At 42.2% G+C, this 23684-nt stretch overlaps 1 protein-coding gene across 3 annotated transcripts in view; it reads right to left on the bottom strand.

Annotated features, from left to right (window-relative positions):
- Positions 1–1694: 1694 nt before the first annotated feature.
- Nim1k (NIM1 serine/threonine protein kinase) overlaps positions 1695–23684 on the bottom strand; it is a 60063-nt gene continuing 38073 nt past the window's right edge. For all 3 annotated transcript variants that reach the window (XM_010629932.3, XM_010629931.3, XM_010629930.3), the window contains 3 exons: positions 16332–17322; positions 3375–3643; positions 1695–2509 (listed from right to left, as the gene is read on the bottom strand). In XM_010629932.3, coding sequence (XP_010628234.1) covers positions 1760–2509; positions 3375–3643; positions 16332–16623 — 1311 coding nt within the window. In that variant the 5' untranslated portion in view covers positions 16624–17322 and the 3' untranslated portion in view covers positions 1695–1759. The remainder of the gene's footprint in view (positions 2510–3374; positions 3644–16331; positions 17323–23684) is intronic.

The raw sequence follows: 23684 nt of genomic DNA, 5'->3' as shown, positions 1-23684 counted from the left end.
AAAAAAAAAAAAAAAAAAAGCATTATGCTGGTGGAGATTATTGACCCTAATAACTTAGGAGCTAAAGAGGGATGTCTGGAACTCAAGAGTTTCATTGTTGTGTTGCTTTTGAGCTGCGTGGCAGTAGTGAACAGGCAATGGCAGTGATTACAGCTGGACAAGGACAAGGCAGCTAAGGACTCAGCTCTTTGGTGATGAAACTCTGAATCACGCTACCCAATCTATACCAGGTGAAATGCTGGACAAAGGGGAGGGAAATTTAGAATGGTGGCGAAGGAATGAGATAGCTGTCCAAGTGTAGCCTCGGGATAAGCTGCAGTAATGACTGAAGCTCAGTGGGTTTCAAATCCTGGCCCCCAAGCAGCAGCACCGGCACGGCCTAGGAACTTACTAGAAATACAGATTCTTGCCTACACCCCAGAGGTACAGAATAAAAACTTGAGTCTGCGACTTACAAGCTCTCTAGATAATTCTGTGTACTAGAGCTTTCTGGACCCCCGTGCCTTCCCCTAACCTACAGCTTTCGTTCTTCCAAGCCCTACCCCCTCAAAAGAGTGCACTTAGTGGGGTGATCTGAGTGGAGCATGTGTGGGGAAGGGGTGTTCTGCGTCAGACAGCTGAGTGTCACTTTAGGTCCTCCTGCCATGCTTCTGCCAGACACTGGTGCAGTGACCATGTCCATGCAAGTTTAGACAGCTTCGTGCAGGTCCTGTTTGACCATACGTTGTCTCAGACCAGTGCTGTGTACTTTTTCCTTCCTACTCCAAGGGTTCTCTGACACAAAGGCAGAAGCAGCATAGGAAGCTCACTTGGCACTCACACAGCATAACCTTGGGATGTGGCACAGGTGGCACCATCAGTTACCCTTGACTGATAGACAGGAGCTGATGGCTAAATGCCTTTCCCTTTCATACTCCAGGAAAACAACTGAGGTCTGTTGCATAAGGCTTCTCAGAGGACCATGCAGGACTGAACAGCGGTCCCTGTATACTGGCTAACTTGGTAATATACTATTTCCCTTGTTCCTCACACCTGGGCTCTGCATTTCCCTAATAAACTACTACACATGGAAGCCTTTGTCTTAGGCTCTGTCTAAAACCTCTACCTGCCTAGAAGGTTCGTGACACTTTTCAAAAGTTACTCTGCTTCTTCTTCAGCTCTTATACTCTCATCTGTACAAGTGGTCTTCCTTAAAGAACTGATCCAAAGTAGTAGGCTAATTTCAGATTACTATATTTGAATTAGTATCATGCACATCCTGTACTAGGATCATATGTAGAGACAGTTGTTAGTGTCTTGATCCTATACTAGAACACACCAGCCTGTTTTATTCTTTGCTGTTTCCTCAGGACCTTATGGGATACCTGGCACATAGTGGGCACTGAATAAATATTTTTTTTGTTGTTTTTTTTGAAACAGGGTCTCACTGCATAGTTGAGACTGACCTAGAATTCACTATGTAGCCCAGCCTGGTCTCGAACTCACAGTGATCCTCCTGCCTCAGCCTCCCGAGTGCTGGGAGTGTGCCACCACACACGGCTGAATAAATATTTTTTTACTAAATGAATGAATGCTGGAGTTTGAGAATAAGACAAGAACCCAAAGCAACCCAAAATTTGGACTAATAGATTTTCTGGAGAAAAATATGTATCTCAAATTTAAATTTATTTAAAATTACAAAAACGTCTCCAAGTTGTCCATGAAAAAATTTAAAAGCAGCAACAATGATCTTGGTTAACTAATGGGAGTCCAGCATAATTTATAAAATTGAACAAAATTTAGATGTATGCCTTATGCCTTTGTAGACTCGGGACCCTTTCTTTAGGTCTCTTTCTTTGGGGTCTGGTAATATCATTATTGGAACACTTTCCAATGCCCTTTTCCTTTGCACTCTATGTAAAATGATCCTATAAACCCCTGTAATTGAGCTTCGAGCGTCTCTCCCTTGGTTATTTCTAATATGCTCTTCTGTAATACCTAAATGTTCTAAAGTGCTTTTCACCTCATTTTCTTCTTCTCTGAGGGTGCTGGTTTCTGACAAATGTTTGGGATCCAACTGGAAAGGTTCCAAGGGGGTGGGATATGGCACCCCTTGCATCCATTCATTGTTCATGATGTAGTCGATTGCATACCTCTCCGTGGGGATGGGCTGCAGGACTCCTCGGATGAGCCGGTGGCAGGGTTCGGACACGTGGGGGGGCACACTGTAGGTGCCCTCAAGGATGCTCTTCTTTAGCTTGGTCACAGTCTCTGCCCGAAATGGCATCGTGCCAGTCACCATGAAATACAAAAGCACCCCCAAGGCCCAGATGTCCACATAAATGCCAACATAGTGCTCATCCCGGAACAGCTCAGGTGCAGCATAGGGAGGAGACCCACAGAAGGTGTTTAGCATTTCACCTTTCTTACTCACTGTGCTGAATCCAAAATCACCCACCTTCACACAAGTACTACTGGTATAGAATACATTTTCTGCTTTCAGATCCCTGTGAATAATTTGGTTTTCATGCTGTGGAAGAAGACAGGGAAAATCAGTTTCAAAGTAAAGTACCAAACATAAAATGTATCAGTTGCTCTGAAACAGTGACTACATAGTGGTGAAATAGAAATTCAATAGACAACAATTTAAATGAATTAGGAAACCTTGTAATAACCTTTTAGCACGATGTAACACCCACCCCACCTAACAAACAGAAGGTTAGGTTCTTTTGTGGGATGAGTTTTGGAGTCTGTTCCACATGTTTAGACTCAGAAATTAGTTTCTCATGGAAAAACTAGGGAGTGTGCCTTAGGAATCCAAATTTATCTAAGGAGCTAATCAGAAGACTACAATAGGAATGACATAATCAAGTGCTAACGTGCAGGGCACAGAGGCAGTAAGAGGAGACCTCACTGAAGGCAAGAAAATTCAGTGTGGGCTAACACAAGACTGACAAGTTTCAGAGAGAGAGAGAGAACTGACTGGTTATGAAGTATGAATAGGATTTGAAATGAGACGTTTTGAGGGAAAGAGCATCCTATATAGAGTTAGGAAGGCAAGGCTAAGAAACAGTGAGGAGCCAACTACCTGAAGGGTAGAACGTGAGGTTGGACAAACAGGATAGCCAGTGAGTAGATGGCGTTCATCTGGCTGCTCTAAGTGATCTCTGGCAACTTCTAGACAACCCAGGAGGCTCCCATGTAACTGGAGATTCCTCGATGTTGCTTCAGGGGCAAAGACCATCGTCCCAGCCAGACTTCTGACCAGCGGACTGCTTACTATGTGCCCCCACAGCACCAAAGCCCCGTGAGGTGCTTATGTGAAGGTAAACCAAATCCTCACGTTCCCAATGTGGATGGAATGACAGTAAGACTCCTTCCTCACCCCTGCTCACCATGTGCTTCACAGCTGACACAATCTGGGAGAAGATGAGCTTGCTTTCTGGTTCGGAGAGCTTCCCTTCAGTGTTAATTTTCCCGAAGAGCTCCCCACCCACTGCATACTCCATCACCAAGTGGAGCTTGGACAGTGTCTCTACAACTTCATAAAGGCGGATAATGTTGGGATGGTGTAGTTTTTCCATGCTGGAGATTTCACGGGATAGTAGCCTTTGGGTTTTCTGGTCTAACTTGGTCTTGTCCAGGATCTTAATGGCAACTTTTTCTGGAAAAAAAAAAAGTCAAAGAGTTTATATGCTTTTAGCACTAGAAAAAAATTCAGGCTTTGGAGTCTGGCAGCTTCATCAATTTTATGTTTACTGTACCACCTCTGACATACGAAAGTCAGGCTCTTTGTAATGTGGGATCCTGACAACCACCACATATGTCTGTTGTGAGAACTGCACACAATGTTGAAGCTCCTTTATTTCACCAAAGAGGTTGAGTGGTGGTTCCCAAGTCCACAGAACCCATCAATGGGAATAACAAAGCAAGTCTCAAGATGATTATCAGTGCTCTTCTCTTGGACCAGTGTGGATCTTGGTACCAATCCTGCCTCCCAAAGGACTGTTCAATTGTTATCTTTATCTGGTTTTCCAAATAAAGATTTCTTTTTTTCAGTTCTGAGAGTCTTTCTTGATCAGACCTGACCTATCTCTTCAGCCTTGTTGTCCATAATTCCTGTCCACCATCCTCAACGTCCCACATATCCTTTAGTCCAACTATTAGGGAACTGCTTGTTGTATCCCTGAAACAACAGACACTCATATCTGGGGCCTTTTCTTTATCTGCATCATTCTATCACTCCTCTTCTGTCTTTTAATTCCAGATGGATCCTTCAAGTTTAGATTCAAAATTAGCCTATCCCAGGAAGTCTTCTATGCCGCCAGTTCTAGGATGATCATGATGTCCAAGTTCTGAGTATTCTGATCTCCCATATACTATGATCTCAACACGCTGGCCTATAAATGTTGACTCCTCATCTGACCCCCCTTCCCACATGGACTATGTTTCACTTAACTTTGTCAGTGCCTGGTGTGCACAGTGGCTGGCAGAGCAGTACTCTGTGCTGCAGAATGCTGGTGAAGGCATGAAGAAGTCAGACCAGCACTGTGCTGCCGATGGGAGGATTAATGGCTGCAGTAGTTCTGGACTGCACTTTGGTGTTATGTATTAAAACCCTTAAAGATGGCCATACACTTTAAGGAAGCCATTTATTTCACCTTATCAATTAATCTTAAAGAAGCAATATGGCACATAAAAGATGCATGTGTGGGAAGACCACTGGGATACTGGGAATGGCTTAAGTAGCCAAAAAAGGTGGCTGAACTACAGTTCACCGATATAATGGCACACCAAAAGTAATGATGTTGATCTTTATTCATTGGTATGAAAAGATGATAAATATACTAGTGAGAAAAAATATATGTGTGTATAGGAAAATCTCACAGGATATTTATAAGCATGTTTACAAGAGTTATTCTCTAATTGGGGAGCCATAAATGGCTTTCCTTTAAATTTTGTTTTGCTTATTGGTACTTTTTCATTTTCTATAATATACACTGATTGTGTAATGAAAGTAGTTACTGTCAGAAAAATGAATGAATCTTGACTCCATAACAAAACATCATACATTTTTTTGTCTCAAATTAAGCAAGACTTATTAGAAAAGAAAAATAGGAGGCTGGGGATTTCTCTTAGTGGTTCCACCACCTGCCTCACAAGCACAAGGTCCTGAGTTTGGTCCTCAATACAAAAAGAAAAGAAAAGATTCCAAGATTCCAATTTTTTTTTTTTTTTTTTTTTTTTTTTGGTACCTGGGATCAAACTCAGGTCCTTGGGCTTGCGAGGCAGGTGCCGGAACCACTGAGCTAAATCCCTGGCAAAAAGAAAAGAGGGCGGGGGATTTAGCTTAGTAGTGCCGTGCCTGCCTCACAAGTGTAAGGTTCTGAGTTCGATCACTGGTATCACACACACACACACACACACACGCACACACACACACACAAAAAGGAAAAATAAAGTTGTTAGGCAAGTGAACCAAACAGTGAACCAAACAGGATTACAGAGGGTCTGTTTGACCTACTTGTTAAACAGTGGCTTTGAACAACATTGGCATAGTGGTTGGCGTGAAAATACATGCCAGTAGATCAAAATAGAAATGTTATTGACATATTAAAGAAAGCCAGATTGAGGATGTGGCCCAGTGGTAGAGTGCTGGTTTAGCATGCACAAGGCCCTGGGTTCAATACCCAGCAGAGGGAGAGGGAGAGAAAGAGGGAAAGAGGGAGGAGGGAGAAGAGGGGAGGGAGGGAGAGAGAGAAGGAGGGAGGGAGAGGGAAGAGGGGTGGGAGGCCCTTCAGGCTTCTGGTGGTAAGAGCGCAGAATCTCAGCTGGCAGTCTGCACCAGCAAATAGACCTCTAGTGTCCATCCTTGGGACATTCTTTCTCCCTGATTAACTTTTCAGTGTTTAGGATTAGGATTTTCTTCAGCTGTTTATCGGAATGGAAGCTCCTGGTTTGGTTTCGCCTGTTAGGTGAGCTGTTATTATAAGGACCAAAGTAAAGAATTCCACCCTTCAATCTCGAATATTCCCTGTAGAAAAGCCTTCTTAGTTCCCCTGTCATGGACTCAGATTTCCATCCCAGAACCTATCACACAACTTGCTGCCCCTTACCTCCTGCAGCAACTACACACAGTTCTGTACCTCCTGAGTATTCAAGAGTTAGACTATGGTCACAAACCTCCCTTTAGCACAATCCCAATCTTCCCTTTCCTCCCCCTCCCCCTCCCCCATCCCCTCCCCACCTTCCCCTCCTGTCCTCATTTGGATGATTCTTAGTGAAGGATTCCCTTGCAGCACAAGGAAAGAGAATTGTGAGAATAAGTGCCTCCTCCAATTCAGTGGCCTGGGTTTGTTCATTACCACACTTGTGTGAAATCGTATTACAGCCATGCCTTAACCATACATGTATAAGCACAGAAGACAGTCTAGGTTTATAATTATAGAAGGCATGCAAAACTGTTGCTCAGTAGTAGAACTGCTACTCTGTAAAGAACTCGGTTTCCAAATCTCCTCTTACAACACACGTCCAGTGAGTACTTACTATGTTCTCAATAGTGAGAAAGACAAACATCATTCTCATAATGCAGTGAGAGAGAAAGACTTTGAAAAAAACCCTCTGACGTGCAACATACATGAGAAAGGGATACAGATAAAGAACAAAAGGGCCTCCCTAGGCTAGGATATTTAAGTTGTGACCAGGAGGAGAGAGGAGAAAGCCATGGGAGTGGCGTGTGTGCCAGCCTGGTGAGACACGACCCCCTGAGGATCTGACAGGGGCCTGCTGAGCTGGAGGCATGGAGAATGACGGAGAGTGGCCCTGTGTCAGCCTGGCCCGGAGTCCTGGAGGTTGTTTTAGCAAATGCTGCCTTTATCTCTACACTGACAGGAAAACCTAAGGTTTGAAAGGAGAGAGATACATTCTGACGCCCACTGTAGAAAGAATAGGCTGACTTCAGAGAGGGAGGTACGTGGAAAAGCAGCCAAGCTGAGAGCAGGACAGTTGTGTCGGCAGTGGCTATTCCAACCCAGATAGGATTTCTTTTTTTGGTACTGGGGATTGAATTTAGGACCTTGTGTTTGCAAGGCAGGTGTGGCACCACTGAGATAAATCCCGGACCCAAAGCATCTACTGATTAAGTATCAGCAACTAATTCAAATTATAAACCTAGATTAAATCAAGCAAAATATGTCATAAGACCAAGAGGACAAAGGGGAGAAGCAGTATTAGAAACTAGAAACAGTGTTGTTCAGTACAGGGAAAGGTTGCCTTGAAAGAAGCTGAGACATTAGACAGCCTGACAGCTGGCCTGGGTCACTCTTACACTAAGGAGGTGTGTGAACAGAGAGTAGGACCTCTCTCTCTTCCCTTGCAAGAGCTCCCTAGAGAACAAGTTCAGCCAGAAGCCAGGTGACTAAGACGACAATGCAATCTGGGTCAGAAGGCAGGATGAAGCATGAATCTGGAGTGTTGGATGGAAGATAGCCACAGGCTTGAGGCAAAGGGCTGGTGAGACAGGCACATAAAACAAAGTGATAGACCCCTGGTCCAGAAGTCAGAGAATTTCTTTAACACTTTCCCTAGAGCTTGACTGAAAGTTAGCAAGAGAAAGTAGGGGGGAACAATCAAGGGAGGTTCTAAAAGCAGGGATGAGAAGCAGAGATCTTGAAGCAGGAAAGACCCTGATACATAAACATAATTGTCTATAAGCTTTTCTGATTGGCTTCTTTAATCAATAAAACATTTTGAGCACTATTTAATACACATTTATTTATTTAAAACATATGCATTTATTACTATATATATATATATATATATTTGAGCACATATAATAATAAAACTTTTAAAATATAATGACAAATACAAAAGGAAGTTCCAATATTTTCTTCTCCCATGAAATCATCTTGGGGCACTCCCTGGGGTATGTGCACCCTACTCTGAAGAGGAATCGAAAGAAGAGAGCGGGGCTGGCACAAAGGGAATGAAAGAAAATATAAGCCAAATGAGCTGGATAATTACCCAGGCCAGGGTCTGTTGAGTCATATTTGGGACTCACATTAGGAGCAATGAGAAATCATTGGATGATTGTAAGTGGGGCTAAATGACAGGCCTTCTATTTTCTAAAAGTTCAATTCTGACTGTAGTGAGAGGAATCATAAAAGAGTGGAAGAGAAAATTACAGTAGTTTAATCCAACTAAAAAACAAGATGAGACGTTTAGGAGGTGACGTCAATAGGACTGTGCATTTGGCTGTCAGGAGTTGAGGCCAAGGCCAAGGTTTTGGGGTTGAGCAATCAGGTGGATGGCTTCACCTACTGGAGGAAGATCTGTACTGCCGTCCTCACTGTTTTGTGTGCTCCCTCAATTCTGCTAACCCTTTCTCACATTGTTGGGCTTCCTTGGCTAAACCCAAACCCTGGTCAAATCCAGCTCCAAATACTTGTTTCCCGTGCTTATGCAGCTGAATACGATGGCTTGTCTCACTCTGCATGTATGATCACGAGCCTCAGGTAGGCCTTCAATGCTCCCGACAGACACACGCTATTTATAGTCCATCAATCATCTTACATGTGTATTTTTTTGATTTTTATTACTGTATGTTTGCAGTGCATAATGATTCCATTTATTGTAGGGAATTGGTACATGTACACAGTACATCTCAATTCTTTTTATTTTGACCCTCCATAGGTTCTTCTCTCTTACCAAACTTCTCCCTCTCCTCACTCATAGCTGAGGACTTTGCTCCCTATTTAGAAAGCATTACAAAAAATTTCTTCACCAGGAGTCGTGGCACATGTCTATCGTCCCAGCAGGAGGATGACAGTTAGTTCAAAGCCAGCCTGGGCTACACAGTGAGACCAAGGCCAGCCTGAACTACATAGTGAAACCCTGTCTCAACAAACAAAAACCAAACCAAAACAAAACAAAAAAAAGAATTTCTTCAATGTCTTCCCATTGTGTCTTCCAATCTACTTCAAACTATGCCCAGAAACTCCTTTCTGTTCCTTTGCTCCTATCACGTTCCTTTACATGCTGAATGGATTCCATATACTCTTAATCTATTCAAGGACAGTCCTCTAAAACTTCTTCCTTTTCTTTACATTATAAAATTTTTTTCCTTTCCACTGGGTTATTTCCATCAGCATACACTCAAGCTATTTACCTGTTTAAAAACTTTTTCCCAACAGAAATACATACATGAAAAGAAAAAAATATGAGAAAATTAAAAAATGGAAATAAAGTTTTAGTAAATAGGGAAGGGAGGAGGGGGTGAAGGGAGGGTAGGGGCATGGGAAAAAAAATGAGAATCAAGACCTGTCATGTAAAGTTACAAGAGCACAATGATGAATGTAACTTTACTGTATACCTAAAAAGTACCAGTAAATTCAATGAGAAAAAAAAAATACATACATACATTTACCAAAGGACTAGTGCTAAAATAGTCACATCACCTACTATGGTTCAAATGTGTCCTCCAAAATTCATGTGTTGGAAACTTAATTCCAATGCAGCAGTATTGGAAGATGGGGCTTTGGGGGGAGGTATTTAGATCACATTGGCTCTGCTATTGTGAATGAATTAATGCCACTATAAAAGGGTTTGGACAAGTGTGTTTGCTTTCTCTTGCCCCTTCCTACTTTTCACTATGGATACAGCAAGAAGGCCCTCCCCAGATGCCAGTGCCTCAATCTTAGGCTTTCTGGTCTATAGAACTGTGAAAAGGAAATTTCTGTTCTTTGTAAATTATTCCATCTCAAGTATTCTGTTATAGCAGCACAAAACAGATGAAGGCAACAGCATTATTCACAGTAGCCCCAAACTGGAAACCATCCACATCAGCAGTGGTAGAGTAGGTAAATAAATTGGGATATATATACACACATATAGCAGTGAACACTGACATTTAAACTGCATAAAATAATATGAAATAAACGTAATACTGAGCAAATGAAATAAGATCAAAGAACGTCTACTATATGTGCTGGCAGACATACTCCACTTCTAGTCCAATAACCCTCCTACAGTTTTAGATGGAGCTCTTTAAAACAAGCCAAACCAACCCCTGATGTCAGAAGTCAGGATGGTCATTACACTTCCATCACTACCTCAGGATTTGTTCCTGGCAGAATCCAAGCTAAGACAACATCCAAGTGGAAAGATCACCAGGGCAGGTGTGTTCATATACCTGGAACCACCCATCAGTGATGATGGGGGAAAGGCCCCAAAATCAAGGTGTGTGTATAAGACACTGGGAGGGGGAGCTCTGAGGTAGTGGTGATATCTTTTCTTGGTCTTAGTGGTGGTTACATGAGTCTTTTTCAGTAACCTGCATACTTACAGTTTTCATGCTTTGTTTTACTTGATCAAAAATTGTAATGACAAGAAAGCCTCACTAAACCCACTTCCCCTCCAGCATCATACTTTCTCTGAACTTGAAGCAGTTGGTTCTGCCTCACTTTCTCCAATTCTCCCCTTCCTTGTCTCTTGAATTTGAGAGATATTTTTACATTAATTCCTGCCAGTATTTGGTTGTTGGCTACTACTGGGGAAGTTTTAATTCCTCTGTACTCCTGACCCATTGTTTGTGTAGGTACAGCAGGCTCCAGCAGCTAGCGAAAGCCCAAGATGCAGACAGATGGACAGAGTGGCAGTTGAAAGTCAGGCCTGCATGGGCTGAAACGGTAAGACCCATGGAGACCTGGGTGAGACACCAGTGGCACCTGCTTCTGTTATGTAATAGATGTGTGATAAGCACACCAAACACGACATGTTCAACAGTGTGCTTTTGATTCCCTCTGCCCAAACCTGTGCCTCCAAACCTTTCCCGTTTCAATAAACAGAAACTCTTCTTGTAGTTGCCTAGGCCTTCAGGTACTGGCTCTTTTTCATATTCCATGCTCAATTTGTCAGTAAATCCTAGCAGCTTCTGCCTTCTCAATATAGCTAGAATCCAACACTTTCTCAGGATTCTATTGTCACCTTCCTGGTCCAAGCTAACCCTGGGTCTTGCCAAAATTATTCAAATGGGCTCCTAACTGACCCACCATTCTTGGGCTTTGAGGAAAAGTTATTGTATTAACTTTATTTACCAAACGTTTGTCTGGTGTTTGTTATTTACAACACATGTAGAAGAACTCTGAGTTTGATATGATATTCTTTCTGATGCTAGGTATTGTAACTAGTACTCTTCACTCTACCTTGGAATTTATTAAGCCCCAAATTTTCACTTCTCAGTCATGACCTCTATGTTCCTTCAAGTCCATGCTTCCAAATATTTACTTTCAGACTGATTTATTCTCCTGTAATTTATTATTCACTGATAAATCACTAAACCTGGAAATGTGGGAGTTATCTGCAAATGTTCCTTCTCTTTGGCTTTTCCTGCTCTTGCCCATCCAGTTGGTCACAAGGTTTTCCAATATCTTAAACCATTTTTCAAATGCATCCCCTTCTCTCCATCCTCACTGTCACTGCCCTAGCTGTGATAGATAAGACCATTCATCTGGACCACTACACTAATATTTTCTTCTGGCTTCCTTGACTTTCATCACTCCCCAATTCTAATTCACCTTCCTCGCTGAAATCAAATCATATTAATCAGTTAAGTATTAATCACTTGTTAAAGCTTTTTAAATGTCTCCCTAATACCTAAGTGACAAAATTCAAATATGCAAAATATTCTCTGTGATTAAGCACTTGCCTCCATCACCTATGTTATTCTACCATTCTGGGAGCTCATACTCCAGCTCTGGGAACTACTTTTTTGTTTTTGTTTTTGTTTTGTGATACTAAGAACCCAGGATCTCACATATGCTTGGCAAATGCTCTACCACCGAGCTACATCCTTATCCCAATTTACTTTTAAATTTATAAACACCTCCCACACTGGTTCATACCTTCATTAACTTTAAATTCTCTCTTCCAGGAATTCTCTTTCCCCCATGTCCTGTGAAATGTCTCCTCAAGCCGCAAGACCTAGTGCAAAGCTTTTCTGCTCAACAGGTCCTTTCTGGATTCCTCTCAGCACAGGTGAGCAAGCCTTGGTGGCTTACTCTGTGACAGCTCTTATCAATTATTTCCTCCCCATCTCCATGAAACTGTGGCAAGAAGTACACCTGACTCAAACTGGGCGTGGTGGTGCACGGCTGTAAACCCAGCACTCGGGAGGCTGAAGCAGGAGGATCACTATGAGTTCAAGACCAGCCTGGGCTACACAGTGAGTTCCAGGTCAGTCTCAACTACATAGTGAGACCCTGTCTCAAAAACAAACAAACAAACAAAAAAGAAGTATACCTATCTCATTCCATATCATCCAGGGATGATGGTTATTACGTGTGGTTGTTTTTTAAAAGCAATAAATGAACACAATAAATAAAATGAAAGCGAAAAAAGTATTCTAGAAAAATAAGACTAGTGTAAGAAGAAAGAAGATGTTAGGAAGGGCAGCAGTGGAGAAAAGCACAGGCACTTGTTTCCTCTATTGTTGGTGACAACAGATGGGACATAAAGTATTCAGAAGGCAAGTGCATCATCCTTTTTAAGAAATTTCTGATCAGCTTAAAGGGGGTTCATGATTGCTCTCAGCTTGTCCTGTCAGTTTGCAGGGCCCAAGGGAACTAAGCTGTTATCTACAAAAATAAATTCTAGCCAGGTCCGTGTTGAAGCCTTCTTTCCAGAGACCAGAGCATCTGGTGCCTTTTATTTTTACTTATTTATTTTACTACCATCCTGGGAACTGCCCTCACACTGAAATGCTCTGCTTCCTGGGAATCACCTCCATTGTTTCATCTGGACTGTTCTTGTTTCCTAGAAATCCTGCTGGTGATTCTGGACAAGTAAATTTTGTATCGGGGCCACATTTGTGTGAACCACTATCTACTTTCCTACCCTGTTTGTACACACTATCCCATGAGCAGGGGTGACCCTGTACCTTGCCATCTGGGCTACTAATTGACAAGTCAGGACCAAGGAGAACATATTCAAGGCACCCATCTAACAGCAGGGAAATGCCATGTGCTCTAAAATTCAGGAGGGCTAGTACGAAGACAGTTTTATAACACACAAGAAACTTCGGAACTCATGTCACCATATAATTATGGTGTTATTACTGTTATTACTGTACCTTTTTCTCCCTGTTCTTCTTGAATAACAGCTTTTCTACAGAATGGACACACTCTTTTTCGAGTCTGTAGGAATTTCACAGCTTAGCTGGTTATGCTCTCTGCAGTGGCTACACTCATCAATTTGCTACCTTCTCCACACTCCTTTCTCAGAGTCACTCCCCGGGTCCTAGGCCCTGCTCAGAGTAGCAAGAGTGTGACTTACAGGGCAATAGCTGCTTTGATGAAAAACAGAGCCCGTCATTGCTGACCATTGATGAACAAATTCTGTCTTGAAAATCTAAGCTGAAACACAATAAAACTAATAGAAAGGCAAGGGGCCATAAAGCCAAGGGGTTATGTAGACAGGAGACTGGGTACAACCATTCTTGGCCATGATGTATTCTTAAATAAAACAAGTATATGAAGCCACTCTGAACAAAGAAGTAGAAAGGTGGAAGAGTTATCACAGGAAGAAGAAATCCAAAACTATGAAGCCTCAGAAAAAGCAAACAAGGTAGAGAACATAACATCTTGAGACCTGACCTTACATTCCTGCTGTGGGACCACCTTGTGCTCAATGGACCCTTTTCACATGAGCTAATTGGAGTAAGCTTCTGTACATTCTCTTTTTTTTTGGTACTGGTGATCCAACTCAGGACCTTGTGCTTGTAAGGCAGGTGACAGCACCACTGAGCTAAATCCCCAGCTGGTGTAAGCTTCTGCTTCATGAACCAAATGATGCATGACTCAGGCCTAAAGAACCCAGACTTCCTCAAAAGGAGAATACTTACTATGTTCTCTGCCCTAGGCACATGTAGATATTCACTATTCACATGTAGATATTTCTATTTTGTTTACCCTTCTGAACAATTCTATATAGGTGAAATATTTACCTTATTTTATAATCTTTCCTAGACATTGTTTGACCAGGGAGGACAGCTTTATGTAGGAAGTTGCCTGCAAGAATAGCTCAAATTGGGCCAGGGATTTAGCTCAGTGATTCTGCCGCCTGCCTCAGAAGAACAAGGACCTGAGTTCAATCCCTGGTAGCCACCCCTCCCCCCAAAAAAAAGAAAGAAAAAAAAAAAAGAATAGCTCAAGCTGCTTCTGTGAACCCTGGTTACTGTTAAGAGTTTGGATATGAAACATTCCCCAAAGGTCTGTCTATTAAAGGTTTTGTCCCTAGACTGTGGCATAAATGTAAAAATATTTAAGGTGTGGACAGAACAAGGTAGTGCACACCCGTAATCCCAACACTTAGGAGGCTGAGGCAGGAGGATTGTTGCAAATTCAAGGCCATTGTAGGCTACGTAGTGAGTTCAAGGCTAGCCTTAACTACATAGTGAGAGAGTTGCCTCCTCCATATTGTGCCAAACTTTGACATAGACAGGTGAAGTAAGAAGAAAGCCACGTCCAAACCTGCGTCTGCTGTGACTTTGGGACAACCACTTCGAGGCTTCTGTTTCCTCATTCATAAGACATGGGAGGACTAAATGAAGGTAGGGTATCCCAAAGTGGAACCTTAATACTCATAGGCCACAAAACAATTTTAGTGCATAAAACATCCTTAAATGGCACTGAATCAGTCATTTGTAACAACATGGATGGAAATGAAAGGCACTATATTGAATTAAATAAGCCCAGAACAGAAAAGTGAATAGCATACATTCTCACTTATTCGTGGGAGGTAGAAAGTTGACCTCAAAGAAGTAGAAAATGGAATAGTGGTGTGCAGGAATGAATATCTGTTGGCAAAGAGACTGCAATTGATCTTTTCTGTACAAAGGCAATGCAGGTTTAAGTAACTCTGCAAAATAACACCAACAGCTAACATTTATCAAACACTTATTCTTTAAAATCTTTTTGACAGGGCCAGAGATTTAGTTTAGTGGTTCCACTGCCTGCCTCTCAAGCTCAAAGTCCTGAGTTCAATCGCTGGTACCAAAAATCAATAAATTAAATAAAATACAATCTTTCTGATACCGTATGAGGTAAATATTTTTATTGGCTGCATTCTATGAATGATGAATCTGGGACTCAGAAGTACTGTAATTGACCCAGATAAGTAAATAAAGTAGTCAAGATACAGAGATGTGAACCATTACTTGAGCAAGATGGAAAGGGACTCAGGCTGCCATGACTTGTGAGTTTATGTGTTAGCGTGTGTGTTGGGGACATGGGGTATATGTGTGTGTATAAATAAAAGACAACTGTAATACAAGAAAGGGGGTGTTGGGACATGGCAGTGGGCTGGGTTCCAGGAAAAAAAATGTGAGAGGACTCTTGGAAGCGGGTAGAACTCACGGGCTTCTAACACTGGATGAATTATGCTGATTTGTATGGTTTTTTATTTCCTCTTTCTTATAACCCCTTTATGATAATTGGCAGATTTAAGCTAAGTTAGAGGGCCCTTGGGGAAGAATACTCATGGGGTTTGGACAGTAAAGGGGTGCTGGGCTGTCCATGTAGTCCTTGCTTGAGACCAACCTGGTGGGCTCTGCTAGTTCAAAATTCCAGAGAGACCAGTAGCCAAGCAAGGTGGAGTGAGGAATCCAGCAAGATGAGAACAAGTACAGGGCAGAATCAGGCAGAAAGATTTCTGAGAATCAGCCCCTTTCCCCAGTTATAACAGAGGCAGCAGCCTCTGGTTAGAGGGCTATCCAGACAGTGACATCTGGGCCGTGCTCTTTCGTTTTGTTTTGTTTTGTTACTGGGGATCAAACGCGGGTCCTTCCACTTGTGAAGCAGCTGCCGGAACCACTGAGCTAAATCCCCAGCCCAAGGCCCGTGCTCTTTCAAGGCAGGCGCAGCACCATTGAGCTAAATCCTTGGCCCTGCACCACTGTTCTTGATACACATAGATGAAATTAAGCTAAGAATGTGGACTTGGGACATATGCGGCTTCAGAACCAGAACACACCCCACTCCGCTTTCCTGAGGCCTAACTGGAGAGGCTGCTTCACCAGTTTGTAGAGTGCACTGGGAGTTGTGATAAACATCTAAGACTGAATGGCAGAAGCCACGCTTTTGTTTCTTTGGATCTTAGTATCCCTGCCTGTAAAATGGAAATAAAAATACTGAGTTCAGAATGTTTCTGTGGACAGTAACTGAGATGATCAGCAAAGTAGCTGGCACCAGGGTTCTGCTGATGTTACTTTATTTGCTTCCTTGGCCAGGCTCCTAACCTGTCCCCAGTTAGGTCCCAATACCTCAGCAGTTGATGGTTCTCGGAAAGTGAGATCCTACCTTTGGTTAGAGAGTGAATCCCGAGCTTGACTTGGGAAAAGTTTCCACTTCCGATTTCTCCTCGGATCCGGTAGAACCCGATTCGTTTGCCCATTGTGATCTCTCTCACCACCTTCTCATCCTGGGACATGTCCTGGGTCAGCTTCTCAAAGGGCGTCAGCTGGTGGGACTGTCCCTCCTCGCCCTCTTTGCTGCACTCCGTCTGACAGTTGCTTTCCACGCTGTCACGCCGATCCCACCTGGCATAGTGGGGGTTCACCAGGCCGCTGCCATTCACACAAATGGCCGTCATTGTCCACGGAGGCTCACATCTCCATCTCAGCCAGAGCCACCAATCGGAGTTGGTTGTAGAAGAAGTAGAGGCCCAAGGGTGAGAGAGAGACAAGAGCTGAGGTGTTGCCAGAGCCCAGAGTCTGCCGCAGAGGTGCTGCTGGCTGGCCAAAAACTCCCTGCCAGGCTGCTTCCTTCCCTGTCTTGCTGAGAGGCAGCAGAGGTTGTCCAGCCCAGCCTAACACTGGATGACCTTCCCACCTTCCTTCACCTTGAACTTCTAGGCTCTGCCTGTGCCTTTAGACACACATCCAGTTACCATAGGACTCCCTGATGGAACTACAGGAACTTTCTGGCCCAATGCTCTGTGGCAGATGGCTGGTCCCAGGATAAAGGCTCCAGCTTGCTACTTCAGTTGGTGGCCAGGGAATCTTGCACACTGATGTGTAAAGGCTTCTTGGAGGTCCTCAAGTCCCTGCATCAGGTGTTATCTTGGACAGTCTTCATTTTGTGTTTCACTTGCTGTCAAGGCAAGGGAACCAGGAGATGTAATAAATCTGGATCCCAGGAAAGAAAAATCTTTGTAACCAAATCAGCCTTTGGTCACATAGGCAGCCAGAGAAAGACCAAATCCCCACAATGTCACTTGCTGGCCTTTATTTAGATGAGCCTTCCTCTAAGAACTGAGCTGTCTCAAAAATTTGATAGGTTCTGGGTCCTCCTAAGAACAAAGAGTAAGAAAAGGATTAGTCCATGCTAATTCATGTGCACAGGATTTAGGGTGGTTGTGAAACTTTTTTGTAAATACGTATCTAAATGCATTGTATAAATTTATAACTCCTATCAGTGGTAGATGCTTGATTTTTTAGAAAGAACAAAAATGTACATAAACTCATTCCTCAATCAACATTTTAAGAAAGCCCTTAGGTCTATAAATCTTTCCAGTGAAACAGTTTTCCATTTCCTGAAGTATAGGAAAATATGTAAATTGGGTTGGGTTGCTTCAAAACCAGATTTTTAAAAAATATATAGCAATGATACCAATATTCTCTATCAATTTTCAAAAATTCTTATATTTATGCAAATAGTTATACCTTCTTAATGCCTTAACATTCTTGTACAATTTTTTCTATACTAACTGCTTTGATTCTTCCTTGTTATTGCATGACAAAGGCTAATTTTTCACTTGGGCTGATCAAGATATCTGATCAGGTGTCAACTTATAGGCCCAGCTCTTTAGTTTGAGGATGGGAACAGCATCCTTCGTTATAAGAAATACTGGGGATTTAGCTCAGTGGCACTGTGCCTGCCTCAAAAGTGCAAGGTCCTGAGTTCTATCCCTGGTACCAAAAAAAGAAAAAGAAAGAAAGAAATAGTGCCCAGCCCAGCTAGAAAGTCTCCCCTACACTGTCTAGTAGAAATAATCTGCTGCTGCACCTCCCCCTAGCACTTTTTGCATTTCCTTAAACATCTTGACTCCGTGAAGGTGGAAACTGGGTTTAATTCATCTGCACATCTGGCTCCCCTTCTCTCTCCTTCAGCATGGACTGTGATGTCCCGCATGTATAAAGTTTTTCACTAAATGTGAGTTGACTTGATTTGGGGGATGGAGCATTTTAAGTCCAAAATGGTTGAAAACTTGAAAATTTTTCTTGGAAATGTGGATTTCCAACTCTCCTTGATGATATCACATCATTAGAGTTAAGAACAGGTATGTCTAGAGCCGGATATTTAGCTCAGTGGCACCATGCCTGCCTTGCAAGTGCATGCAAAGTCTTGAGTTCAATCCCTGGCACACACACACAAAAAAGGTTTGCCTATATTATTACCATGGCTAAGTATGGCGTTGCCAAATAAACATAACTAAGGAAAGTTAAGAGGAGGATGATACTCAGGATTGTTCCTATTTCTGGATACAGGAAGAAGCTGGAAAGAAAGACAGCTTAAATGGGGGCCAGGTAGTAGTAAATGAACACATCTCTCCTGAGATCAGTCTGATTAGGATGTTTAAAATACTGTTTTACAGCACCCCCAAATATAAAGGCCTGATTCAGAAATGGGCATCTGAAATGAACAGACATTTTTCAGACAAAGAAGTAAAAGCAGCAAGTAAATATATGAAAAAATGTTCCACATCAATGGTCATTTGAGAAACGCAGATGAAAACAACACTGAGATTCCACCTCACCCCACAAAGAATGGCTGCTATCAAGAAATCACACAATAACAAATGTTGGTGGGGTTGTGGGGAGAAAGGAACCCTTCTCCATTGTTGGTGGGAGTGCAGACTAGTGCAACCACTATGGAAATGAATACAGAGATACCTCAAAGAGCTGGGACTAGAGGTTCCATTTGACCCAGCCATCCCTCTGCTGGGTATCTTTCCAAAAGAATTACAAGGATCATATCACAGTGATAGATGCACACCTATGTTTATAGTGGCACAGTTTGTAATAGCTAAAACTTGGAAACAGCCCATTTGCCCATCAGTTGGAAACTGGATAAAGATGTCGTTTATCTATAAAATGGAATGCTACTCAGCTATAAAGAACAATAAATTAGATTCATTCATAGGAAAATGGATACATATTGAGGATATGCTCCTAAGTGAAATACATAAGTCACACATGTGTAAATATCGAATAATTTCTCTGGTGTGAAAAACTATAATAGTACATAAGATCCTAATGAGATAACTGACAATGAGAAATAGGAAGAAAAGGGCTAAAGATATAGGGAAAGTGGGAAGGGTAGGGGAAAGGTAATAAGAGAAAAGAAAAAAATAGGAGAAAATGAAAAAATGGAAATAAAGTGTTTGTAAATGGGGAGAGAGGAGGGGGTGAAGGGAGGGCAGGAACAAGGGGAAAAAATGAGAACCAAGACCTGTCATGTAAAGGTACAAGATCCCAATAATGAATGTAACTGTACTGTATCCCTAAAATGTAGCAATAAAATCAATTAAAAAATACTGTTTTAACATAAAAGATCCTTAACTGGACTGAAGAAGTCTGAGTCACTAATAATTGCTCTAGAGTCACTGAGTCCATGGATATTGTAACAAAACTTACAATCTTATCCCTGAGAAAGAGCACAGCCACACAACTGAAATCCAGTTTTAAAGGGTGCACAGATACTCTGAAACCCTCGCAGGCTCCAGGGTTGAGTGACACTAGAGGACCTCAGATTTCTGGCAGAAAGGGATAACGCAGCTTATGAGAGACTGGAAGGGGAAACATTAATGGAAATTCTGACAGAAACGAACCTGTGCAAAAGAGAGCAAGGACTATAGACAGATTCAGTGCTCAACCACCTCATGACCCACCAGTCTGTGAGAGCTTCTTGGCTCTGAGTCCCTTCAGAGTGCCTCATACTATGCTGTCCTTGTCACTCACTCACATGTATCCCAACCACACAAACGACGGGGGGCAGGAAACTGTACTTTCATTCTTCTGTCTCTCAGAGTACTGCACAATGCCTGGTACTTCTTGGATAAAAGTTTATTAGAGGAAAGAACCAACTAACCAGTTTATCCACTATGACATGTAGGTATGATTTAGTAGAGGTAAATATCTTTATCTGTAAACTAATAACATTATCTTAACACTGAATTATCTCAGAAAACTCATTTCAACTCACATGTTTAATCCTGGCCACCCTTTACCAGCTGTTATAATCCCAGGCCCTACTTTCATGTACAGGTGAAAATTTAATCCAAATTCCACCATCTGAGAATATGTGCACTTGGCCTCAGCAACTCTACATCTAGGTTTTATCTTGCAGACACATATGCACAAATATATGTACTTCTGACATAAAGATAGACATATTTACTGCCACATTTCTTTAACTAAAAGTTTAAATGACTATCAATAAGGAACTAGCTAAATAGCACACACACACACACACACACTCACAAACACACACACATGATGGATTACTATGCACTCATGATAAAGAATGTGCTACATTACCCAAGACATTTTATTAAGAGGTCAGGTGAGTATGTACAATGAAATATCAGAAGTGTAAGAAGGAAGAAACTGACATATCTATTACCTTAGGGGAGGGTAAGTGTTGGTAGCAAATGGAAAAAAAGAAAGGTATACTTTTCACTATTTACTCTTTTGTATGATTTACATTTTCCCTACAAGCATGTACCGGAAAAAAAAAAAAAGAATTTAAAATATACAATGCGGGGAAAAAAATAAAAATAAAACAATAAAATATACAATGTGTTGTACCCTTACATAGTTGCTGTCCAATAAAGTTGCTTTACTTTGGCTATACAGGGAAATTAACACACTTGATTCTACCCAGTTATTTTTCAAATCACAGGATAATTAGGAACTTCTGGTTAAATGAATAGAATTTAATATTGTCATTACCATACTTCCTTTATTGGGAAAAAAAGGAGTAGGACAGGAGGAGAAAAGGTATAAATGGACAAAAACAAAGAGAATAAAAGAGAAGATGGCAGATGTGAGATGTTAACATATGTTTGGGGAGATGGAAAGAAAATTGAGGGGGTGGTGAATAACTTAGCAAAGACAGCAAAGGGAACTATAACACCATGCCAATGAGACTCAACTTTCTCAGCTCTCAAAAGACTTCAAATTCCAAGAAACCATTCACCTCAAAGGTTGGAGGAAGGTGGCAGGACCAAAAGCCTGGGAGCTGTCTGCGTGTGAAGCAGAGAGCGCCAGGCCTTTCCTTCCTCAAACCAGCTTTCTCTCCTTGCTTCCCACCCCATAGCCCTGTTCTCCATAGGAGGCGCTGGAGAGGGATCACTGGTTGTGGAATCCCTGGCTCCCTTCTCTCTGCACTCCTAGCCTCCAGAAAGGAGGGAATCCTCCCCAAGGGGATTCCTAGCTCAGAAGACCCTCTAAAGCACATATGGGTTCTCTAGCACAAAGTCACCCAACTACCTACTGCGCGATCAGCAGCATGACAGTGTCACACAGACAGAAGGAGCTCCAGTCAGATCTGAGTGCCTTCCTCACAGGATGACTGTCAGGATGACAGGATGACAAGAGGCACCAGATACCAGACGAAGGCTCCAAACTGAAACAAAGAAATCATGTTCAACCCAAACCACTACCACCACAACCAGGAGGAACTTAAAGGAAACAGAAGTGAGGAAGCAGAAGATAAAACATCCATAAAACTAGGACAGAATGCTAAAATACAACAACAAAACCACAAGTAAAAGACAAGTCAGACATGAAAGAGCTCTCTTGAAAATTCAAGTATTTACTTCAAGAATTGTTTTTAAAAATCTAGAAGTGATGAACGTTTTAGAAAAGACAATAAAACCAGACAATCAATTCAGAAAGCCCAACATCCAATTATTAGAATTCCCAGATATACATACAGAAAATATATGCTTCTATTGTATTCCAATTGCCAACAAATTGCAGAAATTTCCAAAACAGCAATGAATGAGGAATAACTCTAGATTTCTACATATTGTAAAATAATTTAAAAATTAAAGAAAAAGGACTAGGAGGGTAGCTTGGTTACCTAGCACACATGAGGCCCTGGGTTCAATCCCTAGCTCTGGAAAAAAAATTTTTTTTTAAGAAAAAACTCTAACAGAAAAGAGATCCTGTACAGATATATGTGTTTATGGCTGTATACATACTCATTTTGCAAAATACGTTTTTCTATAGACTTTTCTTAGATGTCTGGAAATAATAATTACACATAATGGGATTACTAAAATTAGTGTATTCTGATAATTTTTTAGTAGTACTCTCAAAATATTATGCTACATCATGTTAAAAAATAAGCAAATAATGGAAGTTACAACATACCCAATTGAAGGTGAATTCTACTCTTTCTCAGATGCAGTGGGGTTTTTGTTGATGTTTTACCTTTTACCCTTCTGACTTTGACCAATTTTTATGGACATTAATGAGAGCTTAGAAACCTAAGACACAAATATGGAGTTATGTCATTGTAGATCAAAGTCTCTGGAGGAGGCAGAATGGTCCTTAATTATTAGCTTACTGTAGCTGCATAGCAATGCATTAAATAAGATTAAAGCAAACAGAGCTTGCTTGGTAATTTATTTTCTTGACTTGCAACCCACTGTGAAAATAAAATCAAACGAAACCATCTTACCTTTGTTCTCTTTGTCTGAGTTTAAATTGCAAAACTTCTGGTAAGGCTTTCAGACAACCTCCCCACTGACTGGCAAGGCCAGGCATTGGCTTGCTTAGAAAAAAATCTGGGCTGTTTCCATGTGTAGCAAAGGGGACTCAATGACAGCCAAACCTGGCTGCAATCCTCCTCAAACACGGTGCACTCTCAGGGGGAATCTTTAACAAACACACTTCATTTGGAAGAGTTTATTCTAGCATTCAGAAATCATTTGCACCATCTAGCTTTTGGCCTTAATTCATTCTTTCTCAAAACACACTCAGGAGCCCCACAGAGGAGTGGGAGAATTCTGAAGCAGTGGAAAGTCAGTGTGTGCTAGCACTGCTGCTCTCTAACACGATCTCTCCCTCACTGGTTAGCACAGGCTGCTTTCCCCGACCACCAGGCCCACGTCTCCTGGAATGCACTCACCCTCACCGTTCTCGGCCAGTCCACCCACCTGACAGGCTTACATTGTGTAAGCCTGTGTCGAGCTCTACCACACTGGTGGACCTGTTGATCATCAAGGTCACAGGCTCAAATGCTTATAAGTTGTACAGGTGATCAGCCTGGATGGCCCAGGGCAGCACCCGAGCCCAGCATGGTGAGGCTGCCCTTGCATGGCCCTAGGTAGGATAGCTATTCTGGAACACAGGCTTAATCATGTCAGACTTGGCATTTCTGGAAAAGAAACTAGCATTCGAGCAGCCATCGCTCAAGCGCCGGGAAGGTAGCCGCGCCGGTGCCCCTGAACCCCCATAATCCCCCCCACCCCCCAAACATTCTCAGACCTCCTATGGATGGCCCGGCAGCACCCGAGCCCAGCATGGTGAGGCTGCCCTTGCATGGCCCTAGGTAGGATAGCTATTCTGGAACACAGGCTTAATCATGTCAGACTTGGCATTTCTGGAAAAGAAACTAGCATTCGAGCAGCCATATCGC

This window comes from Fukomys damarensis, unplaced genomic scaffold, assembly GCF_012274545.1.
Source record: "Fukomys damarensis isolate Sample0158 unplaced genomic scaffold, DMR_v1.0_HiC HiC_scaffold_1, whole genome shotgun sequence".
Lineage (NCBI taxonomy): Eukaryota > Metazoa > Chordata > Mammalia > Rodentia > Bathyergidae > Fukomys > Fukomys damarensis.
The sequence above is the reverse complement of the archived record's forward strand: the minus strand, read 5'-3'. Positions and strand labels throughout refer to the sequence as shown.